At 44.1% G+C, this 23,085-nt stretch overlaps 1 protein-coding gene across 1 annotated transcript in view; it reads right to left on the bottom strand.

Annotated features, from left to right (window-relative positions):
* BMP6 (bone morphogenetic protein 6) overlaps positions 1-22,378 on the bottom strand; it is a 160,723-nt gene extending 138,345 nt beyond the window's left edge. The window contains exon 1 of the mRNA XM_090039168.1: positions 21,490-22,378. Coding sequence (XP_089895294.1) covers positions 21,490-21,934 — 445 coding nt within the window. The 5' untranslated portion in view covers positions 21,935-22,378. The remainder of the gene's footprint in view (positions 1-21,489) is intronic.
* Positions 22,379-23,085: the final 707 nt, after the last annotated feature.

Below are 23,085 nucleotides of genomic sequence, written 5' to 3'. Positions count from 1 at the left end.
CATCAATGAGACTGGAATGAAACCACCAAATGCAAAACAGCCATCACAGGGGTACAGCTTTCAGAGTAACGCTATGTGGAGAAAGGCAATATCCATTTCACAGGACCTTCCACTATCTGATTCCCTACCAAACTGGAATGAAAATTTAAAAATCAAGGCTCTTTGTGAAAAAGAATGGAGCTTTGGCACAATTTACCTCGTGCACAACTCTGGACCTCCAGGCACCCAAACCACTGAGGTCTTCAGCTCAGAGACACTGTACCTAGTAGGTTGCCCTGTACCCTAGAAACTCCAGCTGCTAAGGCATCATCAGCTTGTGAGATTGCACTCCCAGGGCTTTTAGGCTCTCTCATATGTCACCTAGCAGGTCCATATTAAGTCAGGAAAGTCTGCTCCACAGTAGCCTGCCTGTCAAGCTGTGGAAAAAAAACAGGCAGCCTGGGGAAGAAACCGGGGCTCTCAGACTTTTGGTTCATGCCTGCCAGGTGAGCTGCAGAGGAACCAGGAAGGTATCCAACAGAAGCTGATATAGGTTCTACCATAACTTTTGTCAAAATTGTACTGTTACAGCAAAAGATTTAGGATTTTTGATAACGTGGTGTTCTCTAATAAAAGAGGACCGACCCCCTTCCATCAGAAAATTTCCAACCAGTGCTCTTCTTTCAGATCTACCAACTGTATTTGACTTCGTGACTTATAATCTGCCACATCTGCTCCCTGTAAATTGGTGTATAAGGCATCTAGTACCACAACCCTAGGGTTTCTTGAACAAAACTGAAGAGACAACATAACATCTTTAATTCTCTGAAATAAAAAATAATGCATTATCATATACCACACACATTAATATTATGTAATTGCATGGAGGTGAAGGCCACCAGGGGGCCTTATGTAACTGGTATTATGTAAACATATTGTGCTATGTTATATTAAAACAATTGAAAAAGCTGGTGTGGCTTGGTAGGGAGGGTGCAGAGATAAAGGAAGCTCTTTTCTACAATAATAACTGAAGACCATCCTCAACTTTTTTTCAGAGCAATTAGTTCAGAGATGTCAAAACATGTAACTGGGCTGTATGACAAATTGCAGTGTGAGTGCTGTTGCATTTGCCAATGACCTCGCAAACTTGGCCCCAAGGTTTCTAATGTTCTAACCGTCATGTCATTTGTTCAGTGACACAGATTTTTACAAGACATTTTATTAAAGGTGAAATGACAGATAAATGCCCCCCCTACACACACTTTGGTTCTTTAAAAAAAAAAAATAAAGCCTGAATTGATGATATATTGGTATAAGAAAGAACGATCTGTTTTTTCAACAAATCATATCATATCAGTATGTTATATATACAGACCCCAATTCAAACCCTTCTTCAGAATTGTCAATACATTAATACTCTGACAGTCTCAGTTGAACAATTTAGAAGTAAAACATCTTTACATTCAAGTTACCCTATAATGTCATAAATATATGAAAACATAAAAACAGAAACAATTAATCAGAGCTGAGGATAGTCTGGAGCCCTGCTGCAGCCTCATACGTTACATATTTTTTCTGCTGTGATCTCACTAGCAATGCATCACTGTTTTTTACCACTTTGAGCACTGATCCTACACTCAGCAGCTGTGTTTGTTTACAGGGCTAGAAATTAACACAGAACAAATGGACTCCATCCAATAGATTTTTTTGGCATTTTCCACTACACTTTACAATATATTGGTCCTCATAGTCCAATTATACATTTGCCACTGACGCTAGCCAAAAGGAGTGGATAAGCAAAGACGGTGCTCACTGGTACCACATGGGGAAGCTTTTTTATTGCTCCAAATGCAGACTCATTAATTACTAAACCTGGTCTAGTCATTTGCAGTTAGAAAAGGCCATTGCTGTATTGTCCATCCTAGATTTTTGTTCACCACAGACATAAAGAATGTCATCATAACCCATCTCGCCATTTGCACTGTGCCAGTCTAGTAAAAGTGATGAAATCCAGTTATGTTTTATAGTTAAAAGGACCTGCCAGTGCCCTTCACACATGTAACAGCTCCAATTCTAAAAAAGCATAAACCAAAAAACTTTCAGGCTGCATCTGACATGCTGTTCCCAAAATAATTCTCCATTTATATCCAAGTATGTTTTTTTTCAATAGATATGTAAAATGCACACATGCCAACCAACAACCCCATCCCACCACGGGAACTTCTATCTATGTATTTACATAGGTTTTCTCCAAGGATCTCCAATTTGCACTCTGTAAAACAGTGAAAAAGACTGTTTTCTTAGGAAAAAAAAAATCGAGAGGAGTTACTGGTTTTCACATCTTTGAGAGCAGGAAAATATAATCAAATAGCCAAGCCACTATCTCCACATACAGTTAAGGTAAATATATTTTAAAATGTTTGTCAAATTTACTCAAAGTATTTTTGCAAGCAATTCCTATTTATGCGACAAGTTACACAACAGATAAACACAGTGTGCATTAAGTTATAGTTTTACAGGCTGTTTATGTTTTCCAAGCTGTTAAAAATACTCCAGTTTCCCTCTTGTAAATTGTATTGTGCAGAAACTACTAAACAGGCTCTGGACAGCTGTAGGATTTTGGTAGTCAAGCAGTTTTTCCAGACAAATATACAAGACTCTCCACTAGTTCATTACTAGAACCTAATCAAATACCTATTTGGTATGGAAAAACAAAGTTAATACTGACCTTTTTAGATTCATCACTTATTTGAGGACTGCAAACACAGGTTCTCAGGAGCAGTTACGGGATATTTAGTTCCATTTGAAGTGTGTTGCTATTTTTTAACTTTGTTTCATACAATGAGGGGCATATTTATCCAATAATTTCAAATAATACCGATTCCAATGTCCTGACATTACAAGACACATGGTGAACCCTGTCAAAGTAATATATTACACTTTTCTGTGTAATTATGTTATGTTGGAGCAGAGTGTTGGAAAACTTAGTATAATCATTAGCTGAGTGCTGAATGTTTTGATTGTCAGACAGGTTGTATATGATGCAAATATATGACTCAGAAATGATTTCACATAAACATTTTGGTAACAGTAATCTGACTCATAACCTCCAACATAGAAAATAACAAGCTTCACAAAACATCTGGGTACTACAAGCAATTCAAACTTGTAATAACTCTTAAGAAGTCTTGTACAGCACAGAGAATGAAGATTTTTGCTCTTCACAGCCCCAGTCCTGAGAGAAACTGAAAACTGAACCTCTAAATGACCCAAACCTCTCAGGAACGGGGCACAGGCTCTCAGACCCCCCACAGGACCTATGACAATTTACACCAACTGATGATCTGCCCTTAGGCCATTACTTGGATTGTATCCACACTTAACAGCAATAAAATACATCGTTCAAGGTTCGATATTATTCTCTACTAAGAGTTTTATTGTTTCAAGTAAGATAAAATGAATAATTCACCTTCTGTTCATTTTCTCATTCAAGGTGGACGTTTACCCTTACAATTCCTTTCTAAAGACAAACGTAGTGTCTTGAATGACAGCTGGGATTAACTGTACATTTTTTTGAGAGGTTTGTGGTGTTTATTCTGGAAAGTGCCATGAATTAATGAATTATCTCTTCAGGTTTTCTTGAATCAGAACTGCCAGCTCTGCAAACTTCTGCCAGGAGCAACAAAATGTTTTTGGGACCCCATAAAATTGTTTTTACTGAGAGAGATGATAATGAAAGTAAATCGGACAGCCCCAATTCCAGTAGTTCTTGCAATATAAAGGAAGTATTATACTGACTGCAGTCATTATGCTACATTTCATTCAAAATCTTTTAACATAAAAATTAACAATCAACATATTCAGCAGTGTCCATGCTTCTTTGAACATGGACACAACTTTCGCTTCATCAGAAGTTACCAACACCTTCAATGGACAGGACATGCAACCTCTTACTCAGAGTTTCACTGATACCATACTTACCACATACACATTTCCACACCCCCCCCCAAAAAAAAAAAAAAAAATCAGCCCTCCAAAACTGGTGCATATCTTACCTAGAGAAGGTAATTTTCTTGCCCAGAATAGAAGCAGGGGACTACAAGCATGAAGACACTGTGCTTCAAGAGGGCTGCAAGCTTTTTGTTCCCCTCCCAGCCTGCAAACAGAAGGGATGTATATCTAGTGTTAACTTTTTCACAGCCACTCTTAAATTGGAATCGTTTTTTGGCTGAGCAGCTGCGAAAGGGTTAACATTGGACTGGGCCCCTCCTGCTTGCTGGCAGGGACAGAGAAGCTGGAGGCCATCTTGTAGAACAGTGTCTTCATGAAAACTGTCAGCTCTAGGCCATGACTGGCCAAATCTTTTTTTCTATATCCTGTCTTCCAAACACAAGGTGCCTATTTTATTTGGGGGTGTGTGGAATGCAAGAATGATCTTTTCAACTTCCTAATTGAGCTTTTCTTAAAGGTCAAGCTACTGTCTCTTATAGAAAGTTACATTTTAACAAAAATGCAAAAAACAGGCCAGGTGGGAATTACAGTTTAGTAATTTCATATCAGGAACAGAGCCACATTTTAGGTCTCTACACACTAATATGCACCAAGACTTCCATCAACAACAGGAAGAGCATAGAGCAGAAGCTGCTGATCCTGCAACTGAAATACATCTGTAGACTGTGCCGGGGACAGATTTTCCTACGGGATGTATGGAATGCAGATGTGAGACACCATATAAAAATCATAGTACTCACTGTTACCAGGTTTTCCTGAAAAGTAAGACTCCCTATTGTTTGTATTAGAGTAGCAACTAGAGCTCCCAACAAAGGCCAGGGCTCTACTGTGCCAGGCAGCTCATGAGCTGGTAGATAAAATAAGGCAGCTTCCTTGAAACTCTATCACCACTAGTTTATAAGAATCTATACTACTGTGGGGTTTTATTTTTAATTTTAAAGACCTACAGACCACAGTAGCTTATTATAAAAACCTGGCACTTTCAGCAAGTAGAAATAATCAGACATAGACAATTGATATTCCATCTGTGCCCCAGTAGCATCATACCTGAGGACTAAAGTCCTCTTAAGAAACCCTTCACTCCTATTAAGCAAATAAGCTTCCATTTTCAGGTAGATCCAAAATATAGCTCTAATGCAGAGTGGCAGTACAGTGTATACATTCTGCAATAATGCCAACAAGTTTTAGCCTTCTCAGCTCTAAGAATAAATCTATTGAGAATTCTTTGGAGGGTTTTAAATCACTTTCCAATTAAGTAACATCAGGACGGGAAGGTAGGCTGATTTTGTTGAATAAGATTCCACTATTCCACTGGCTCTTCAGTGCTTGTAAGTATTTTGGATTCGTGCCCAATACAGTAATGGGGAATGTAGTTAGGTGCTTCAAACAGAGGACCAAAAGTTAGGATTTCTGGGTTTCCCCCAACTTTGGATGATCTCTTACAAGTGATGAATTCAATGCCTCTGTTTAACCATTTGGAAAATGAGTATAATAGGTATTTACTTTCCTCAAAGCATATTGTGAGGCTTACACATTTATGAAGTGCTTTGAGAACCTTGGATGAAGGACTAAGTAATATCTTTACATTTTCTAATAAGTACTAAACATTCCACATACCACAGAGTGGAACATTTTGGACTAGATGGCTGTTACAGTCATTAGAGAGTAAAAACCATTGCACACACGAGACAAAATATAGACATCTTTAAATGCTACTTTTCCCTTATAAGCATGTATTTTCTTGCTGGCTAACCCCCAGAGTATGTTAAATAGTAACCTCCTTATATGTGGCAGCTTTTTCACCTTCCTTTTTGTCTGTTCACCCTCTACGTCTTAATTTTGAAGGGAGGAAAATTTGAAATGGGAAGCCAAGGGTCACAATCACTGATGCTTGCAGAACATAAAGGAAATTTTGGCAGGACACACATGTTTATCCTTTTCATATGCTGTTTAAAATTATTTTTATAAACAAATCATTATCTGATATAGCCACTGCTTAGTTCCTCTCCCATGTCAAAAACTTTTGATGTTATAATAATTAACTCAATCCATAGCTCTGCATTCTGGAAATTGGTTATGGGGATATGGAGAGACTGGGGGCTTGTGAACAAGAAAAAAAAATGCCTTTTTTGCAAGCAAGGCTGTTAGTTTTTCAGACTTCATCATTTAAAATTAGGCACTCAGCTGCTTTATCTGGGGAGCAAATGTGGGTTCAGGTATTATATACTAGCTTTGTAGTATAAACTGCTGATTAGCATGTCCAGCTCAAAGTTTGGAACCGGGTTTGTGGTACTTTGCATGAAATCATAAGCAGACCAGGTATGTAATATAACCACACTTGATGATCTTAAGCAGGAGTTGGTAACGGATTGCCTGTGAGGCTGCATCTGGCCTACAGAGCTGGAGGGCTTTGTCTGTGTTTGTGGCCATGCCAGGTCCAGGTAGCAAAAAACTGTACTGGGGCCTGATAGCTGGAAGCTGCACTTGTGACACTGCTGCTTCCCCAGTCCCCCACTCCCTGGCAGCAGTGTGGGTGCAGCTTCTACCTGAGGGCAGGGAACTACACCACAGCTGGGAAGAAGCATGGAGCAGAGCAGCAGGGAGAAGCAGCAACAGCAAAGATGGAGTTTCCAGCTGCTTAGCCCCAGGGCAGCTCCCCATCAGCCGAAAGCTGTGCCCACAGTGCAGCCAGGGAGCAAGGGGCTGGAGAAGCTTTTGGCACAGGCACAGCTCCCACTTGCCTGTACCCAGTGCGGGTGCAAACAAAGCCCCCTGCTGCTGATGCATCATTATAGTAACCCAGCCTACATCAAACTGAAACTGGATTGTTCCAGCCCACAGCTTGGTAAAGGGCCCAGCCTTCACTCTTAGGCATTACTAATTCAGTTTTTCCAAGTCCAGCCTAAAAAAGGATGCTTAAAGATATGAACACATATCTTGTACTGGGGTACAAATATAGAACTGGGATTGAAAATTCTATTTTTCCCCATGCTTAATGTAAGGTATACATTAAAAAGGCTCTCTTCCATGCTCTGTGCTTAGCATTCTTTGCTGCTGTACAAAAGTCGCAGAGATTTGATCTATTTTCCTCCACTGTTCAACAAGGACTGGGACCATCACTATGACACCAAGCTAAGTTCCTCATACTGCTCCTCAGCTGCGTAGGGACTGTACAAGACATCCTGTTTAAGGTCCCGTAGGAAGCTTTATTGAGCCCTCCTCATTCAAGAGCTGTCACTAATGTAAGGGCTGGAGGAAGAAGTTGTTCATTCCTGAGCTCCTTCAACACTCAAAATTTGTGAAGTGAAATCTTAAGCTTCTCACCTCTGAGATGAATTTGACTGATCCTGTCAAATTTCAATGGGATTAAAACAGCAATTGTTTCCACATTCCAAGACCCAGTTCCTGCTGCATGCCTGATATACTGAACTCTGACTATAATAATTGTTCAGTTCTGCACAAATTTTATAACGCAGTTTTACAAAGACCCAGGAGATGGCATTTTTACATCTTGCATGTTTACTACATTTGGACAATTTCAGTCATATTTAAGCAGGCTCCTTGGAGTGGCTGCACATGATTTTCTTCTCCTGGATTCATCTTTCAAATGGCCTGGAAACTCAAGGGATTAACTTTCTGGAGAGAGAGAGAATGATGCAATAATGCACCTCTGTTTCAGAAAAACTTGAGAACTTTTCTCCAACACCTCTTTGCTCATGGGCATGAATATCACAACCTTCCTATAAGCTTTAATCTGTTTTCATTTTTTAAATGCTCGTTGTTGCCTAGTGCAGAGCTAAGTGGCTTTGCTTCAATAGACATTATGTCACCCTTTAGCCCTTATGTAAACAGAGTGTCTAACACCTTTACAGTATATGCAAGGCAAGTGTAATGCAAAAACTGACAAGATAAGTATACTGTATGTGCACCTGCATAAAGAAGTATACTTCTAACATGGCCACTTAGGTTGTAGGCATTTAAAAACAGACACTTAAAAAAATTGTAACTCCCGCTTGATAAAAGCACAGGTTTAACTTGATTAAATATATCATATTTCCATCAACACTGTTGATAACTGATTGTTTTACAGTAAAGTGGCAAAATGAACCATTATAAAGGATCATTATACAATACATCTTTGGAGTACCATTTAACTAACTTTCACCTTTAGTACTGGGGAAATTTGGTGTTGCAACACAAAAGTTCGCATTATCTTGATTAATTTTTAAAGCCACATACTGAACATATTTCACATACTGTACTTTTGTATCCATTTTTAAAAATGGAAAGTATTGGTTCACCTATAATCTGAGTTTATAAGGAGCCAGCTGTTCCAGATTTTGGTTATAGTGAGTATTAGTACACAACATCAGGTGATATCACTGGATGTTTTAAAGAGGAAAGTTCATAGCAAAGTGGTTATGTATTCTTGTGATTAACGGCACATTGGATCAAAACAGTCATGTCTAGCTTTTAAAATGCAGCTACTGTTTCAATCTGCAGAACACTTAGGCTCTGTCTATCCTAGCCTCCTCTTTGCCAAAAAATTCCACGCTGTTTCGACCACTGTTTCTATCACTGCCAGCCAGGATGAGCAGCACTCTAATGTAGAAAGGGCTCCAGGCAGCTGCTGACATGTCAGCCATGATGCTGATTAACCTTGTTCAAAGCAGGTCTAGACAACATGGGATTAAAACACTGTGGCTGCCAGCACCTTGTGTACTTAGTCCTCCCACCATTCCTGCTACTAATGAGGCCAAATTAAATGAGGTTAGAGCTGTAACTCAGCCTCTTTCATGGAATTGCTTAGAGATACTCAAACAGTAGGAGGATCCCAACAGGTAACTAGAACTCTGCGATGGGCCGGCTTCAGGGATGATGCTCAAGGGCAACCAGCACGGTTTCATTAGGGGCACGTCACGTCAAACCAACCTGATTGGTTCTAAGAGGGGCAGGACGCAGGACCCAGTCCTATCACCAGCATTGCCTACTGGTTAGCTTAAGTATCTCCCTCGTCGTCTTCTCATTTCTCTCTCTGTCAATCTTATTCTCAACTCTTTTTAGGTCTTGCTTAGGATTAAGTGCCTCAGTTGGGACTGTAGATTCTGCTACAACAAACAGGCTCCAGAAGCTAGATCTCAGAATGGCTATAGCTGATAGGCTCCAGTGGATTTCAGATCAGGGACGTAAGAAGTCAACAGGAATCTTTCCCATGAGTGCAATGGGTTTTTGATTCAGGCCACACGTTTAGAGTTCTTGAAAGTGGATCTTATGCATTTCTTAAAAGTCCCTCTCAAATTTGTGTCTCACAAGCAAACAGCTTTAAATGCACAGTGAACAGGCCTATTAAGTAACAAGATGCTTACATATCTGGAGCTAGACTGTTCTCAGTGGTGGCAGATGACAGAACAGGGAGCAATGGTCTCAAGTTGCAGCAAGGGAGGTTTAAGTTGGATATCAGGAAACACTTTCTCACTAGGAGGGTGGTGAAGCACTGGAAGGGTTACCTAGAGAGGTGGTAGAATCTCCATCCTTGGAGGTTAAGGCCTGGCTCAACAAAGTCCTAGCTGGAATGAACTTGTTGAGGATGGTCCTGCTCCAGCAGTCCCTTCCAACCCTAATTTTCTATGATACTATGCTTCTGTATTACACAAGCTGAATTTTAAAAGGGGAATGAGTACTCTCGCAGAAATCACACCCCCCCCAAACACACACACACACACGCGCGCCTCTCTCCATTTACATTTTGATTCTGGAGACATTCCTGAATAAGAGGAGAGATAAGGCAAGCAAAACACAGTTATCAAAATGTCAAGAGTCTGGTTTTGAGAACTAAAAGCCACATATCTGTGCGATGACACCTTAGGCCACATCCAGACAAGCACAGCTGTGCAGGATGTGGTACCACAAACACATACACTGCACCACATACTACACATGATAAGTTCTCCACGCTGCAAGGGAGTGCTGCCCTTGCACGTGCTGCTCCGTGTTTTTTTCCCCCCACAGATTTGTTTTTTTTTTGACTCCTGGATATCCAAAAATAAAAAAAAGCAGAGCAGTGTATGCAGAGGCAGCACACACTGCTCAAAGGTGGAGCTGGACCACCTAGAGCTGTGCTGCAGCTGCTGGCCAGGCTCTGCACGGCAGAATCACTGCTGCTGCAGCCCCAGGAGGCTCTGAGGACCCAAGGTAAGGCTACTGGGGCCAGCTCAGTGCTGGCCCCAGCCTCCCCTACCCCACCTGAGGTAACTTGCCACGCTCTAAAGCATGCGTGGCATGGGCATTCCACGGTCATCTGGACGTACCCTTAATGTTTTGGCACCAGTCAAAATGTAGAACACAGCCTATGAATGTTAGCCTGTGAATGGGCAAACCAGATTTTTTTGAATAAAAATTCTAAAGTAACAAGAAAGTAGTAAGGGTTTTTCTGGTAACCTCTTTTATTGAACCAAGTGTACTGTTGGGAGAGATGTTAGATAAGTTTCCAGGCACAAAGTGCCTCTACTTTGGGTCTTAGACCACATTGTTCTCAAAAGTTTGTCTAACATCTTCTCCAACAAGAGTTATATAGTTGATCCAATAAAAGATAATACCAAAAAAGTCTTTGCTTCTCACATATTCCCCGAGCCATCATGGCTATACCACTTCACCCCTTCTACAATATTGTGTCGGCTTCTGTGAAGAAGTACCTGCAGCAGTGAATACTAAAACCAAAAACACAATACTTCTCTGCAGTTGTCTAGCTGACTTGTTTCAAAATTATTACTTTCCTCCATCTCCCCTCAGCTAGCTGCCATTTCCATAAAGACTTGGAGTTAGATCCTCCAATCCTAAAACTCAGTAGAATCAGCACTGGAAATTATCCTTCCAAGCTACAAACCAGGAAAGCCTACCACATTGAACCAATACTTTGAGGCAATTAAAAGCTAAATCATAACAAGCCCTGTTTCCTGTCATCCAGCAAGAACATTTCAGAGGCAACTTAATAAAGGACAGGATCATTCTAACTTGCAGCGGAAAATAAATGCCAGCAATTCAGGAACCTTAGCCCAAATCTTGCCAAAGTAGAGTTGGAAGGGGAATCTCAACTGGAAACAGCTCCACTTCAAATCGATAGCCAGATATTAGAGGTCAGCAGTGGTATGGTTACCGCAGCTGTAGACAAAGGTAGGAGCTGAGAACACTCTTTTAATGAGAGTAGCCTATGTCAGTATGCAAGTAAAGATCTACCAGGTACCGTTTACAGTTGGTCAAAACTATGTAGCACACTGGTGCTCAAACTTTCTGCCCAGTTGGCTAGATGTGCAGTGCCTGGTTCATCTGTGGGCTGGATCCAGCCCGTAGTCCCAATCTGGCACCCAAGGTGAGTGCAGTGGGACCCATCTGGCTGTGTAGGTAGTTAGGGGAAGGAGGGGGGGGAGAAGTAGCCCAGATCTGATCCAGCCACACAGGGGAAGAGGACTTAGCCTAGCCCCACAGAGGGGAATGGGTACAACCCAGCCCCGTGGGAGGAAGGGAGTGTGACGTGACCCCAAATAAGTCATGAAAAGGGAGGGGGCATAACACAGGCCTGCAGGCAGAAGGGGGTATGGTCCAGTCCCAACCCAAACACACAAAGGGAAGAGGGCATGGCCTAGCTCCAATGCATCACACCAGAATTGGGAATTTGGCAGCAGAGAGGGTGATGGTATTAATTGCCACTCCTGCTGCCAAATTTCCCAACCTGTGGGAAGCCCCACAGGACTGATGCCATGGTTCTAAAGGCCACATCTGGCCCATGGGCCAGAGGTTGAGCACCCTTGATGTAACATACTTCATAGCTTTTATGAGCTCAATAGAAATTGCTGTCTTGCAAATGGCTCTTTTCTGTGGCAGCTCCTTACTTCAGCTCTGAACAATCGACAAACATAGACAAGACTTGAGAAACATCACAGGCAATTTGCTCAGGTAGTTCTAGATGCACAAAATTTTGTGGTCGGCTCTTACACAACTCCATTATTATAATCAAATATAAGTGCTGTTTGTTTGTAGATGAATTCTACTCAAATAATGGTTACTGTATAACTACTGGGAAATCATAGGAATCAACAATGGAGTTACGTTCTCTCTTAATGAATGTGTACTTTCTTCTAACACTATAAACTGTACAAGTCAATAATGGGGCACTAATCCCGTCTCCATCATGTGGCTAATCTACTCCCTCATTTCCCTCACGCACATTGGAAGCTATTTTTTTTTAAAAGTGTAAACCAAATAAAGGAATGTGCACTTTGAATGGATCCCAGAACCCCCAACAAAGACTTGCACTTGTATAAATCATTGTGCAGGTCCCCACAGCAGTGAGTTATCTGCAGAGCCAGTATGCTTTAGTTCAGCGGTGGCCAGCAGGGGTGGCCAACCTGTGGCATGTGCACTACAAGTAGCACAGACAGCTTGTGTGTGTGGCACATAGCAGATCAGAGAGGGGGCAGATGGCACAGCAGCAGATAGGGCAGGAATCAGACAACAGCAACAAATCGGGCAGGTGAAGAGGATCAATGTAGCACTTGGGAAGAGTGAGGGGCTAATATGTGGCACATCTGCCAAAAAGGTTAGTCACCTCCATAGCTTTAAATCAAGGTATCCCTGATAAATATGGCCAGAAATTCTTCAATTCTTCAACCAGACATTTTTCACTAAAACCTCCAATTTACCAAACCAACTTTTTACCCGGGGGGGGGGGGAGTGAGCTTTGACAGGTTTTTTTGGTATTTGTGTTTTTTGGTTTGTTTGGTTTTTTTACTTGAAAAGATTTGAATTTCATGTTCTATATTTGCATGAAACTCATTTTGGTTTTCTACTTAAAAATGTAATTATGCAATAAAAAACTTTTGTGACTGAATTGAAACGGTTCATAACCAACAAAATGTTTTGATTGGCCTGAACCAAAATACTCAGTTATTCATGGAGATTCCCACCCCTCTCCCCTTTAAGATTTCAATTTTTGAGCCCAAAACAAGAGAAAAAAAGATGTTCAGAAAGCTCAAAAATTTTCTCAGGATGGGAAAAGCATTTCCCTCCCTTTTCTAGTCTCTCACAAGTTTCAGCTTTAAAGGGCATATTCAAGGCACAGTCCACACATGGAATACTCCACAAGGCATTTTAACGAAGCTGGTCCCAAGTATTTTAACAGCACAAACCCTAGAACCAACAGTTCTGAGAGCGTTTCCACTGTGCTTATCTAGACCCTGTGCAGCTCTTATTACAGGACATAAAAATCTATTCCATTTTTTTTTCCACTGACAAGTACAAGTTGAAGATGGCCACAGGCCATCACAAAGCCATCATCCACTTCAGCTTGTACTTCAGGTATTTTCTTAAATTTTAGCTCTACTGCTTGAAAACTGTGGACCTGCCATGATTTCCTCTTGCTACACAACACTGAGAGATAACCTAGCATGTATCCATCACAATATTTATTTGCAAGTTCTGAACATCCTTCAGAACTAGTTTTGAAGAGAAACCCTTCTTCAGCCACTTTGATTTTTGTAATTAAAAGTCAATGAAGACATTCTCCAGCCCTGCCTGACCTATTATGGACTTATTCCTTCAGTGGAAAGGCACAGTGAATGCCCTTTCTGTCTAGAGGAAGAGTTACAATGAAAAGTCCCAAACTGAGGGAAGTACAGCCAAAACCACAAAAGTGATCTTGTACATATCCCTGAATCAGGGTAAACATCTGCCTTGAAAGAATCTAAAGGATCATCTGCAATGTGCACCCTACCTACTTAATACACAATGGAGCCTAGTGGCCAATAGTAAAAGAAAGGGAGGACAGAAGAAGAAAACTGAGCATATTGACACAGATTACCTTGGCAGTAGGACCCTCAGTGTTGGCCACCACAATTCAAATACTTATACTGTCAACCACTCCAGCACAAGGACAGACAGACTCTGACTTGCTTCTTCAGCACTCATGTCATCATCACTGGGGCCGTATTGGTACCTCAGCAAAAGAGCAACGCCAGGAAGAAGAGACAAACCAAGACAAGACAATTCTGGATGCCAAAAGAATGGGGGGAAGCCATCACATCTCCAAGGACACCTTGCCCAAGTCCTTTGCCAAAAGAGTGGCACAAAGTAAGCCAATAGGGCTAAAACAGGCATGAAGGATGCTCCAGGCACTATAGCTGCACTGTTATGGGAAGAAAACACACCTTCCTGGAATTGCTGGGACATTCTCACTATCGGTGTAGTGCTGAAATCTGGAGCCAAGAAGTCAGCCCCATAGTGCTGCTATTCTAAGTATTACTCTTCAGCACTGGTTTTGGATTACACCTTGCCTTGGCATCAAGCAGGGATCTTTCCCCACTCCCTTCTGAGGGGGGCATTTGAGTTGGTACTAGGAGTCCCTCTTTCAGGGCACCACTACAAAGATAATGCAAGTTGCATCACATTGACTAGTTCTAACCAGGTCCGTACTTTACATGGCCTTGGTCATACTGAGGAGTGTCACCTTAGGTTTCCCACAGCAGATTCACCCTCCTTCTGCTCTAGAAAGAGGAGGTGGGAAGGGTGTTCCCTCAAAGTATTGTTACCCAGGTTCCAACAGTAGAGCTAGAGATCAGCACCCAAGAACTGGGAGCCATGGAAGAACAGCATCATATCCAGCCACTGGATTCACTTTGCTCTTTCCACCACAAGAGACACACCACCATCCCCTCCCCTGCCAGTTGATGCTTTTAAATAGGCTGTTAAGTTTCTTGGACCACTGACAGATTCTGACAGCTTTACCTCCACACAACACAGAGTTGCATGTGAATATACTAAAACCCAGAGCTATCAGTCTGGCTGGCATGGTACCCAGTTGTACCTCATGGTACCCAACAGTGCAAATACGTAAGAAAATAAGATGTTGGCTCTTCACCTCTCTGTCCATAAGCCACTGAGTTCCAGACTGGGACTTTTCTGATTAGAGTGACCCCAATGGTCCATCACACCTTAGTAATGAGCAACAAGCCAATGGATTTCCTGAGCAAGCAGAACCAACCACAAACATTCCTTGCAGAGGTCTGACACTGAAGACCCCCTACTTATAGACCTGTTTGACAAACATTAGAACTTTTGTCTGAGAGGAGGAAAGATTGAGCCTGCCATAGGTATGCCCCAGAGCTGATCTTGCAACACAACTGCCATACCCTACTCTGCCTCAGTCTCTAAACCTGACAGCAGGGCTGTTAGATACTTTCTACAGGTCCTAGAAATCCTGATTAAACCAGGAAGAGGTATTTCAGAAGAGCATAGCTGTCTGAAGGGAAGAGCTTCTAAATATGTCTGGCCCTGGTTCAGACCTTGATAACAAGATAGGAAACTACAGCAGACAACTTTCTTTGGGTGACTATGATATCTTTTATCAGACCAACTTAAATAGTTGGAAAAAAAATGTATAGAAAGCTTTCAGGTTTAAAAACCCTTTGTCAGGCTGAGGAAGTCTTTGCACTTGGTGTGCGCTCTTCCTGGATGGAATAAATAAAATGAATACAAGGGCTTCTTTACTGTTCATTCCATCCAGAAAGAGCACACAAAGGCAGAGACTTCCTCAGCCTAACAAAGGTTTTTAAACCCAAAAGCTTGCTATAATATTTTCCCAACTATTTAAATTGTTCTAATAAAAAATATCATAGTCACCTAAAGAACCTTGTCTGACTAAGTCCTGAGACCAACACTTACACCCCTGTAAACTATCTACTACATTTAATAGGGCTAAACGCAAGTCATTTTTAAAGTCCACCTTGTGGGGATTTCAACATGTCCTCTGCCTGTTCAATCCTAGTTACCTCTTTGTCACCCCACTGTATAACTGGTGTTTCCACATTTACCCACTGGTCAAAGAATCTGCTTCTCTTCAAGCCCTTGGGCTAATCCCCACCCGTCCCAGCTCCCCGTACAGAATGCTTTAATGGAACAATATGGTGCTAAGACCATGCCTGATGTTCATTCCTGAAGTGAGCTGACATTTTTCATATCAACCAGTCAATCAACCTACTGTCTCCTTCCCAAAACTGCACTCAGTGCCAGAAGAAAAGAAATTACACTTCCCCAGTGCATCCAGGATTTTGCTTTATTATTGTGACAGGGGCATACTATTCAGAGTATTGGCCCATCTGTCTGTCACCATAGCTGAGTGTTCTTGAGGTCATACCCGTCTCCTTCAGAGAATAACCAAAATGAATGACACAATATAGCTCTCACTGGGCTGCCAACTGGCTCACAATGAACATCAAGACCTAGTCCAATGAAGCATAAGCAACATCTTCCACCTGTCTCAGCAATGTGGCAGCATCAGAGATCCATAAGGCGACCACCTGAAGTAAACCAACTTTTTTCAAATACTCCATCCCATACCTAGCTGCCAGTGCACATGCCAACTTTAAGAGAGCAGTACAACAATCACTGTTCAGCTGATGCAGCTGAAACATCTCATTCCCAGCATCTTGAGAATGTCAATCTTGTACTGTGAGAGGTACATACACTGACAGCTGCTTGAAGAAAGAACTTCATTGGTTACTCTACAGCAGGGAGGGGGTCAGCCTATGGATTCAGCTTGCAGAGCCATCTGATCCAATGGCCTAGCTCCTGGACATGGGCCTTTGGTAGAATTTGGCAGTGGGACCCTTTAGCAACATACGCTTTCCCTGTGCCACTTTACGGAGAAGTGATGGCAGCAGTCACTTTCCCTATGCCACAGCAGGGAGAAGTGAGAATGATAGCTAAGTCCTAGTATGCCCTCCCACCCACCTTAGACTTGAACTGAACTGCATTGCACCAAACTGTAGCCTAAAAAGATTGCCAACTGTTGTACCGGGGATCCCTGAACTCTCTCTCCTGTCCCTGCTTTTAGGAGTCTTCATCTCTCCCAGAGTTGTAAGAGAACTAAGGGAAAGACTTCCTCAGAACTTCAGGTGTGTGTGCTTGAGACCCATCCACAGGTACAGTAGGTGCTACATTGATATACAGTCAAAGAAGAATTTCTATTTCAGTTTTTATTATGAAAACAGCAGGACAGACCAATTTATTTGGTAGCTGCTACTTAAAAATGTCTGCTTTCCCACAATTATTTAACAGAAAATAGCTGTTAAGAAGCAGACGTTGAGTAAATATCCTTTTTATTTATAGGAGTCCTGATGGCATACAGACATCATTAGCATAATCATCCTGGCAACCTCTGCAGGTGAGGACACTTCAGTTATGAGTTTTGGCAGTTAACATATACTTCCTAGGAACAATTAGTGCCCTGGAAGATAAAGAACAGTCCCTTTATAAGGAGATCCTATATATTTTGCTACTTTTTTTTTTTAGGATATACCATGTCATCCCATTTTGACAGGCAGTAGTTCAGGCTGCCTTCCCCCCCCATCAACATTTCAGTCTAGAGCTTGAGCTATACACCAAGCCTTTCTCCAGTTTTCTCACATGAATCAGAGAGGAAAAGATGGGGGAATTCAGTAGGGGAGTGGAAAAGAGTAAGTAGTAGTATAGTTTTAGGATACCAAAAAACCCAAAAAGTTCAGTTAAGATACACGAAGTACAAATGAGTTGGATAGTCTTGGTTTGTTCTTAAACTGTTGACAGATCAAGAAATAATCGGTATAAGTAACATAATTTTTTATGCCCAACAACTTGGATGTTGGTGAGAAGTTTCTAATGTTGATTCATACTTCCTGCTCCTCATAGTTAGAATTTTAGCTGTGTTATTCTAATTCATTACATAAATAATTTTCCTTGTGGTTACATAAGCATCTGGATCCAAATTATCTGAATCAATTTGAATCTGATGACCATTTTGAATCAGTACCTTTACTTTTACTCTCTAGTATTTCCCCCAAGGCTTTATACTGGAAAGTGCCGAGCACCCATGATTCCTACAGAAGCCAGCACCTTTCAGAATCAATCCCTTAAGGCAAAAATATGCCAAAAGGGGGTGGTCAGGACAACAAAGCACTCTTGCTCTATCTTTTTACAGCAGAGGGCAAGGAGATGTAGGCAAGCTCTGCCTATTTGCCTCAATTACAGATTTTCCCCATATCTCTCATTCTGTGTATGATCTGCAAGGACTCCACTGCTGACTGGACTCTAGGTATGTCTACACTGGAGTCAAAGCTATGACAAGAACTTGTGTAACCATACACAAGTCAGCTAATTTCAAGTATAGCTGTGACAGCAAAAGAATACTTACCCAGCTTCTCAACTGGCTCCGAGATCCACTTCCTAGCTCCATGCAGCCATACCTAAGTTGATATTAGTGCCGAAGCTATCTAGTTTAAGGTAGCTAAAGTATGTCTACATAAACTGCAGCCACGTTTAACTGCAATATACAGCTCCTCTAAAAAGCAAATGCTTAATGGCCCCAAATCCCCACAGTCCTATGCCCAGAGATTTTTTCCTTTATGTTTGTCATTTAAGCTTTGGGCTAAACAGCCTCACCTAAATTTGCCTTTGATATAGTCAGTCAGTAATATTGCACTATCCATGGCAGGAGTTCTGCCGACTAGATTTTTAAATGTATCATAATACTTTACTAGATTAGGAAACTCATGGAATGCTTAACAATCTGTACTTTGACAATTCAATTTTTGAAGCAATGTCTTCCTGCATAGTCATCATAGCTCTATTGCTCAACTCTCGGCCCAACATATTTATCAGAATACATATTTTAAGATATAATTTTGAACCTTCTTATTATTAAGTCCCGACTTTGCAGAACTTCACAAAAAACAGAATCTAAGTTTGCAAGCTGACATGCTTTGGCATACCATCAGACTTTCATTCTCCACAATACAGAGTTTTCACAATACCAGGTTTCTTACAAATGCAGTCCAGGGTATAATGCCTGTTTTCTGTTGAAACGCTCTCTTTGCTGCACTGTCATTAATAATGCTCTGAAAGTGTGATTCATGCATTCATTCAAAAAAAGAGAGCCAAGTTGATATGTAACCAAATTCACTCCCCCGTGACACACCTGTGTTTCAAGTGTCAGTCATCATGCTTCAGACAGAAGGTCTAGTTAAGAAGAGTACCAAGTCACTCCACATTAAGAGAGAGAGAGAGAGAGATCATTGTTCAGCAGTATGAGACACTCTTTGCTTCCTTTCCAGGCTTAAGTTCACACCACTAGACTTTGCCACAAATCAAGTGCAATGGGCAGGCATGTATTTCCACAACCAGCTCTAACTATGTACTTTACAACATCCAGAACAAAGTGTCTTGATCCATGCTGAGGACTTATAGTCATATCATAACATAAATGCTAGTAATTAGAAGTTATTTATTCATGGGAGATGAAAGGATGGGGATGATTCTTAACATTCATGGAGCACAATGAAACAGAGTTACATCCCTGGATAAAAACTTATGCTGGACAGGGCAGGTGTTTTATGGCTTTACAGCAATCCACATCTCTGCCAATGCATTCCCTAACCTGCACAGTAACTCTTTCTGGAACAGCCATACTGAACTGAGAGCCAAGTTGCACAGAAGGTGCCTTATTTGCTGTCTACTATTTCACATCATCCTCCATGTATTAAAAACAATCATCCATTGCCAAATAAAGCTGGAGGGGTGGGTATCAAACTGTTGCAAGTGCAATAAAAAATCCTAAAAAACAAGCAACATGGCAAAGTCCTGTTTAACTTGATCTGACAAATAAGAGTGACAGTGCCTTTGGGAATAATATAACATACGACAGCAATTGAAAAAGATAGCTCCTCTTTAAAGGAGCACATTCTGTAACAGAGATGAGTTGCTGATCTATTAGGACCTTTCTACCTCTACCCTTTACGGCTGTATGGCAGGAAAGTAAAGGTAATTCAATATAGGGGAAAATGGCTTTTTAATACAGGGGAACACAACTTTTTTTCTCTCTTCCTTAATTGCTTTGAACCCTAATGACCCATCTTGCAGGAGGTTGTGGGGAACAGGGAGAGTTACTGAACAGTGACTCAAGAACAAGTATTGTGGATCCCTGGAAAAAACATAACTACACACACGTCATCTCTCTGAGATCTGCTGGAAAGGTAAACTCATATGGCAAACCATGTATGCGCAGTCACCTGTAGCTCCAGCTGTCCAAAGAGGCTGTCAGAGAGCCCATCCCTCATCAGAATTGATTCCTTTCAAGCACATTTCTCACCAGAGCATCCTATTTCTCACAGAACAGCCACACTTGTCTGGGAAACCTACCTAACACCTTTCAAAGATAAATTGGGAAAAAAAACATTGTAAGCTAGCTGGACACTATGAAACAAAGGACTCAACACTGATAGTGGCCATATGGCCCATTATAATTTATCCAGCTTCAGAACACTTTCCACACAAGGAAGGTGATGCATTCCCCCTTTCCATAAGCCTCGATCTTCCAGCCCTCGGCATCTATCCTTGTGCTCACAGTGTGTGGGCTCCCCCTGGGAATCTCCTGCAGCCCCTCAACCTGTATTCCCCGAGACTGGAGGCAGAATGTCTTGAATTGAAAAGCTTGCCTGGCATGAGCCCAGCCATGCAACTGCTCCCATAAAAACCAGCACCTTAAGAAATCCTAGTCTCAAGCAGTTTGGAGATAGGGAGGCAACAGAGCGCAGCCTGAGAATTGTAGAATCACAGAGAAACAGGACAAGAAGGGACCTTGAGAGGTCATCTAATCCAGCATTTCTCAGCCTGTGGGTTGCAACCCAAAAGTGGGTCACAAGAACATATGAAAGTGTCACAAACAACCTTTCAAAGTGGATCAACAAACTTTAAAACTGGCTTCTCCTTAAATGAGAAAAAAAGTGGGAAAGCGTGGCTTTTCTCTTGCAAGCTAGCAGAGTTCCACTGATCTAGTCTCACTGATATCGAGAACCACTGATTTAGTCTAATCCCCTGCCTGAGGCAGGATCATCCCTATCCCAAACCATCCCGTACTGACTGACCTCTTAGCAGAGCTACACAGGTCCCTTTGGATGAGAACAAAGCAAACACTCTAGTGGACCCAAAAATGCCTGAACACACAAACATCTGCTTAACACCGACCAGCCTCTGGATCTGCCCAGACAGGGGACTCTCTGGGGACCCTCCAGAACTGCGCTAACTGGAGCAGCTCAGGGCCTGGCTCCTGCTGAAGTCTGATTGGGAACTAGGTTCTTAAGGCACCAAGCTGAGAAAAGGGGAGGGAGGGGGATCATCACCTCCTTGCAGCCTAGGGGGAACTGCGGGGGGGGGGGGGTGCTGCAGGAGCAAAGGTGGGGGAAATCAGAGGAGATCATCACCCCCCTCACCAGGAGCCAAGGAGGAGATCAGAGGAGGTCATCACCTCCCACTGCCTAGAGCAGATGCTCTGTGGGGGTGCTGCAGGGACAAAAGAGGGGATCACAGGAGATCATCACCCCCCTCAGTCTAGAGGGGATACCCTGTGGGGTGCAGCCCCCGCCGGGTCCCGAGGCAGGCGCCTCCTCCTGCGGGGTCCCGCGCCCGCCTCGCACCTACCCAGGTTGACGAAGCTCATGACCATGTCGGCGTCGCTGAGGAAGGCGCTGTCGTGCGCGCTGGCCAGGGCCGAGGCGGCGGGGCGCGGCGGGGCCAGCAGGGTCCCTCGCTGCAGGCTGGGCGCGGCGCCCGGCCCCTCCTCGCCGCCCAGGGCATGGTACAGGTCCAGCATGAAGCGCGGCGCCGAGGTGAGGGGCCCCGCCGGCTGCTCCCGCGGCGGCCGCGGCCGGTGCGGTAGCCCCAGCACGGACAGGATCTCCTTCTGCATCTCCCGCTTCTCGTGCGACTTGAGGCGCCGGTAGAGAAAGCCCGAGGGCGGCGGCGGCGGCGGCGGCGGGCCGGCCAGCAGCGGCCCCCCGGCGGGCAGCTGGGCCGGCGGGGGCGAGCAGCAGCAGCAGCCGCACAGCAGCCCCCAGCACCACAGCCAGCCCAGCCTCGGGGGCATCGCTGCCCGCCGCGGCGGCGGAGAAGAGCCGGCCGGCTTCTGCCTGGGCTCCCCGGGGACGTGCTGGTGCCGCTCCCCCTCCAGCCCTTCCCTTCCCTTCCCTTCCCTTCCCGCGCCGCTCGGCTCGGCTCGGCTCAGTTCATGGGTGGCGGGGGGGTCAGCGCTTCCCTTTCTCCCGCATGGCCCCCGCCCGCCTGCCCCGCCCCGCCCCGCCGCGCCCAGCCCGTGGCCCGGCTCAGGTGCAGCCGGAGCGCCCCTGCTCCCCGCTCGCGTCGGATCGCAGCAGCTGGCCGAGCCGGGCCGGGCCAGGGATGGGCTGGCCTGGGGAGAATCAAACTTTCTGCGGGACGGAAGTAGCTGCAGCCGGTCAGAGAGGAGCCGAGCGCTGGTCTTTGCCCGGCGGCCGGCAAAGACTCACCCGCTCCCCGCCAGCGCTGCGCGACGCCAGCAGGTACCACACGCCCCCCCGCCCAGCACCGCCTCCCCCGCCTTGACTGACAGCGCTGGCAGCTGCGGGGCGGTGCCGCCGTCACACAACGGGTCCGTTGCCCCCCACGGCCCCTTCGCAGCTGTTGTCGAGGGGTCTACTGCCCCCCACCCACCTCCGTCATAGAGGCGGGTTCTATTGCCCCCCCGCCCCGCCTCTGTAGTAAAAGAGGATTCTGTTGCCCCCGCCTCCCTCATAGAAGCTAGTTCTATTGATTTGCCCCCCCCATAGACACAGGCTGTATTGCCCCCCCTTCCTCCACCATAGAAGCAGGTTCTATTGCCCCACGCAGCACTGCCATCATCAAAGAGGGTGCTATGCCCCCCCCCCCCTCCTTCAGTAGCGCGGGGCGGGGGCCGTGCCGGAAGGGCGCTGTGGAAAGTGTGGGTGGGATGAGAGGACAGGGCCGCGTGTGAGGGGTGAAGGCAGAGGTGGGGGGGACTTGATTCCCGGCGGGGCTTTTACTCTCCCCCGGCCAGGCCTTGCTCTTCAGGTCCCTGCTGGTTTGGAGACCTGCAGGGGAGCGTGGTGGCCCTGGCCTTGGGAGACAGAGTGGGAGGCGGCTGGAGCTTTCTCTTTGGTCTCCTCAAGAGCCCAAGGCCCTTGAAACGGTGCCAGGCCAGGCCTGAGGGGTAGAGCTGAGGCTGTGAGTGGGAGAGGGAGG

This window comes from Crocodylus siamensis, chromosome 3, assembly GCF_052110815.1.
Source record: "Crocodylus siamensis isolate JL-2025a chromosome 3, ASM5211081v1, whole genome shotgun sequence".
NCBI classification, from domain to species: domain Eukaryota; kingdom Metazoa; phylum Chordata; order Crocodylia; family Crocodylidae; genus Crocodylus; species Crocodylus siamensis.
Note: the sequence above shows the minus strand (reverse complement) of the source record. Positions and strands in the feature narration are given on the sequence as shown.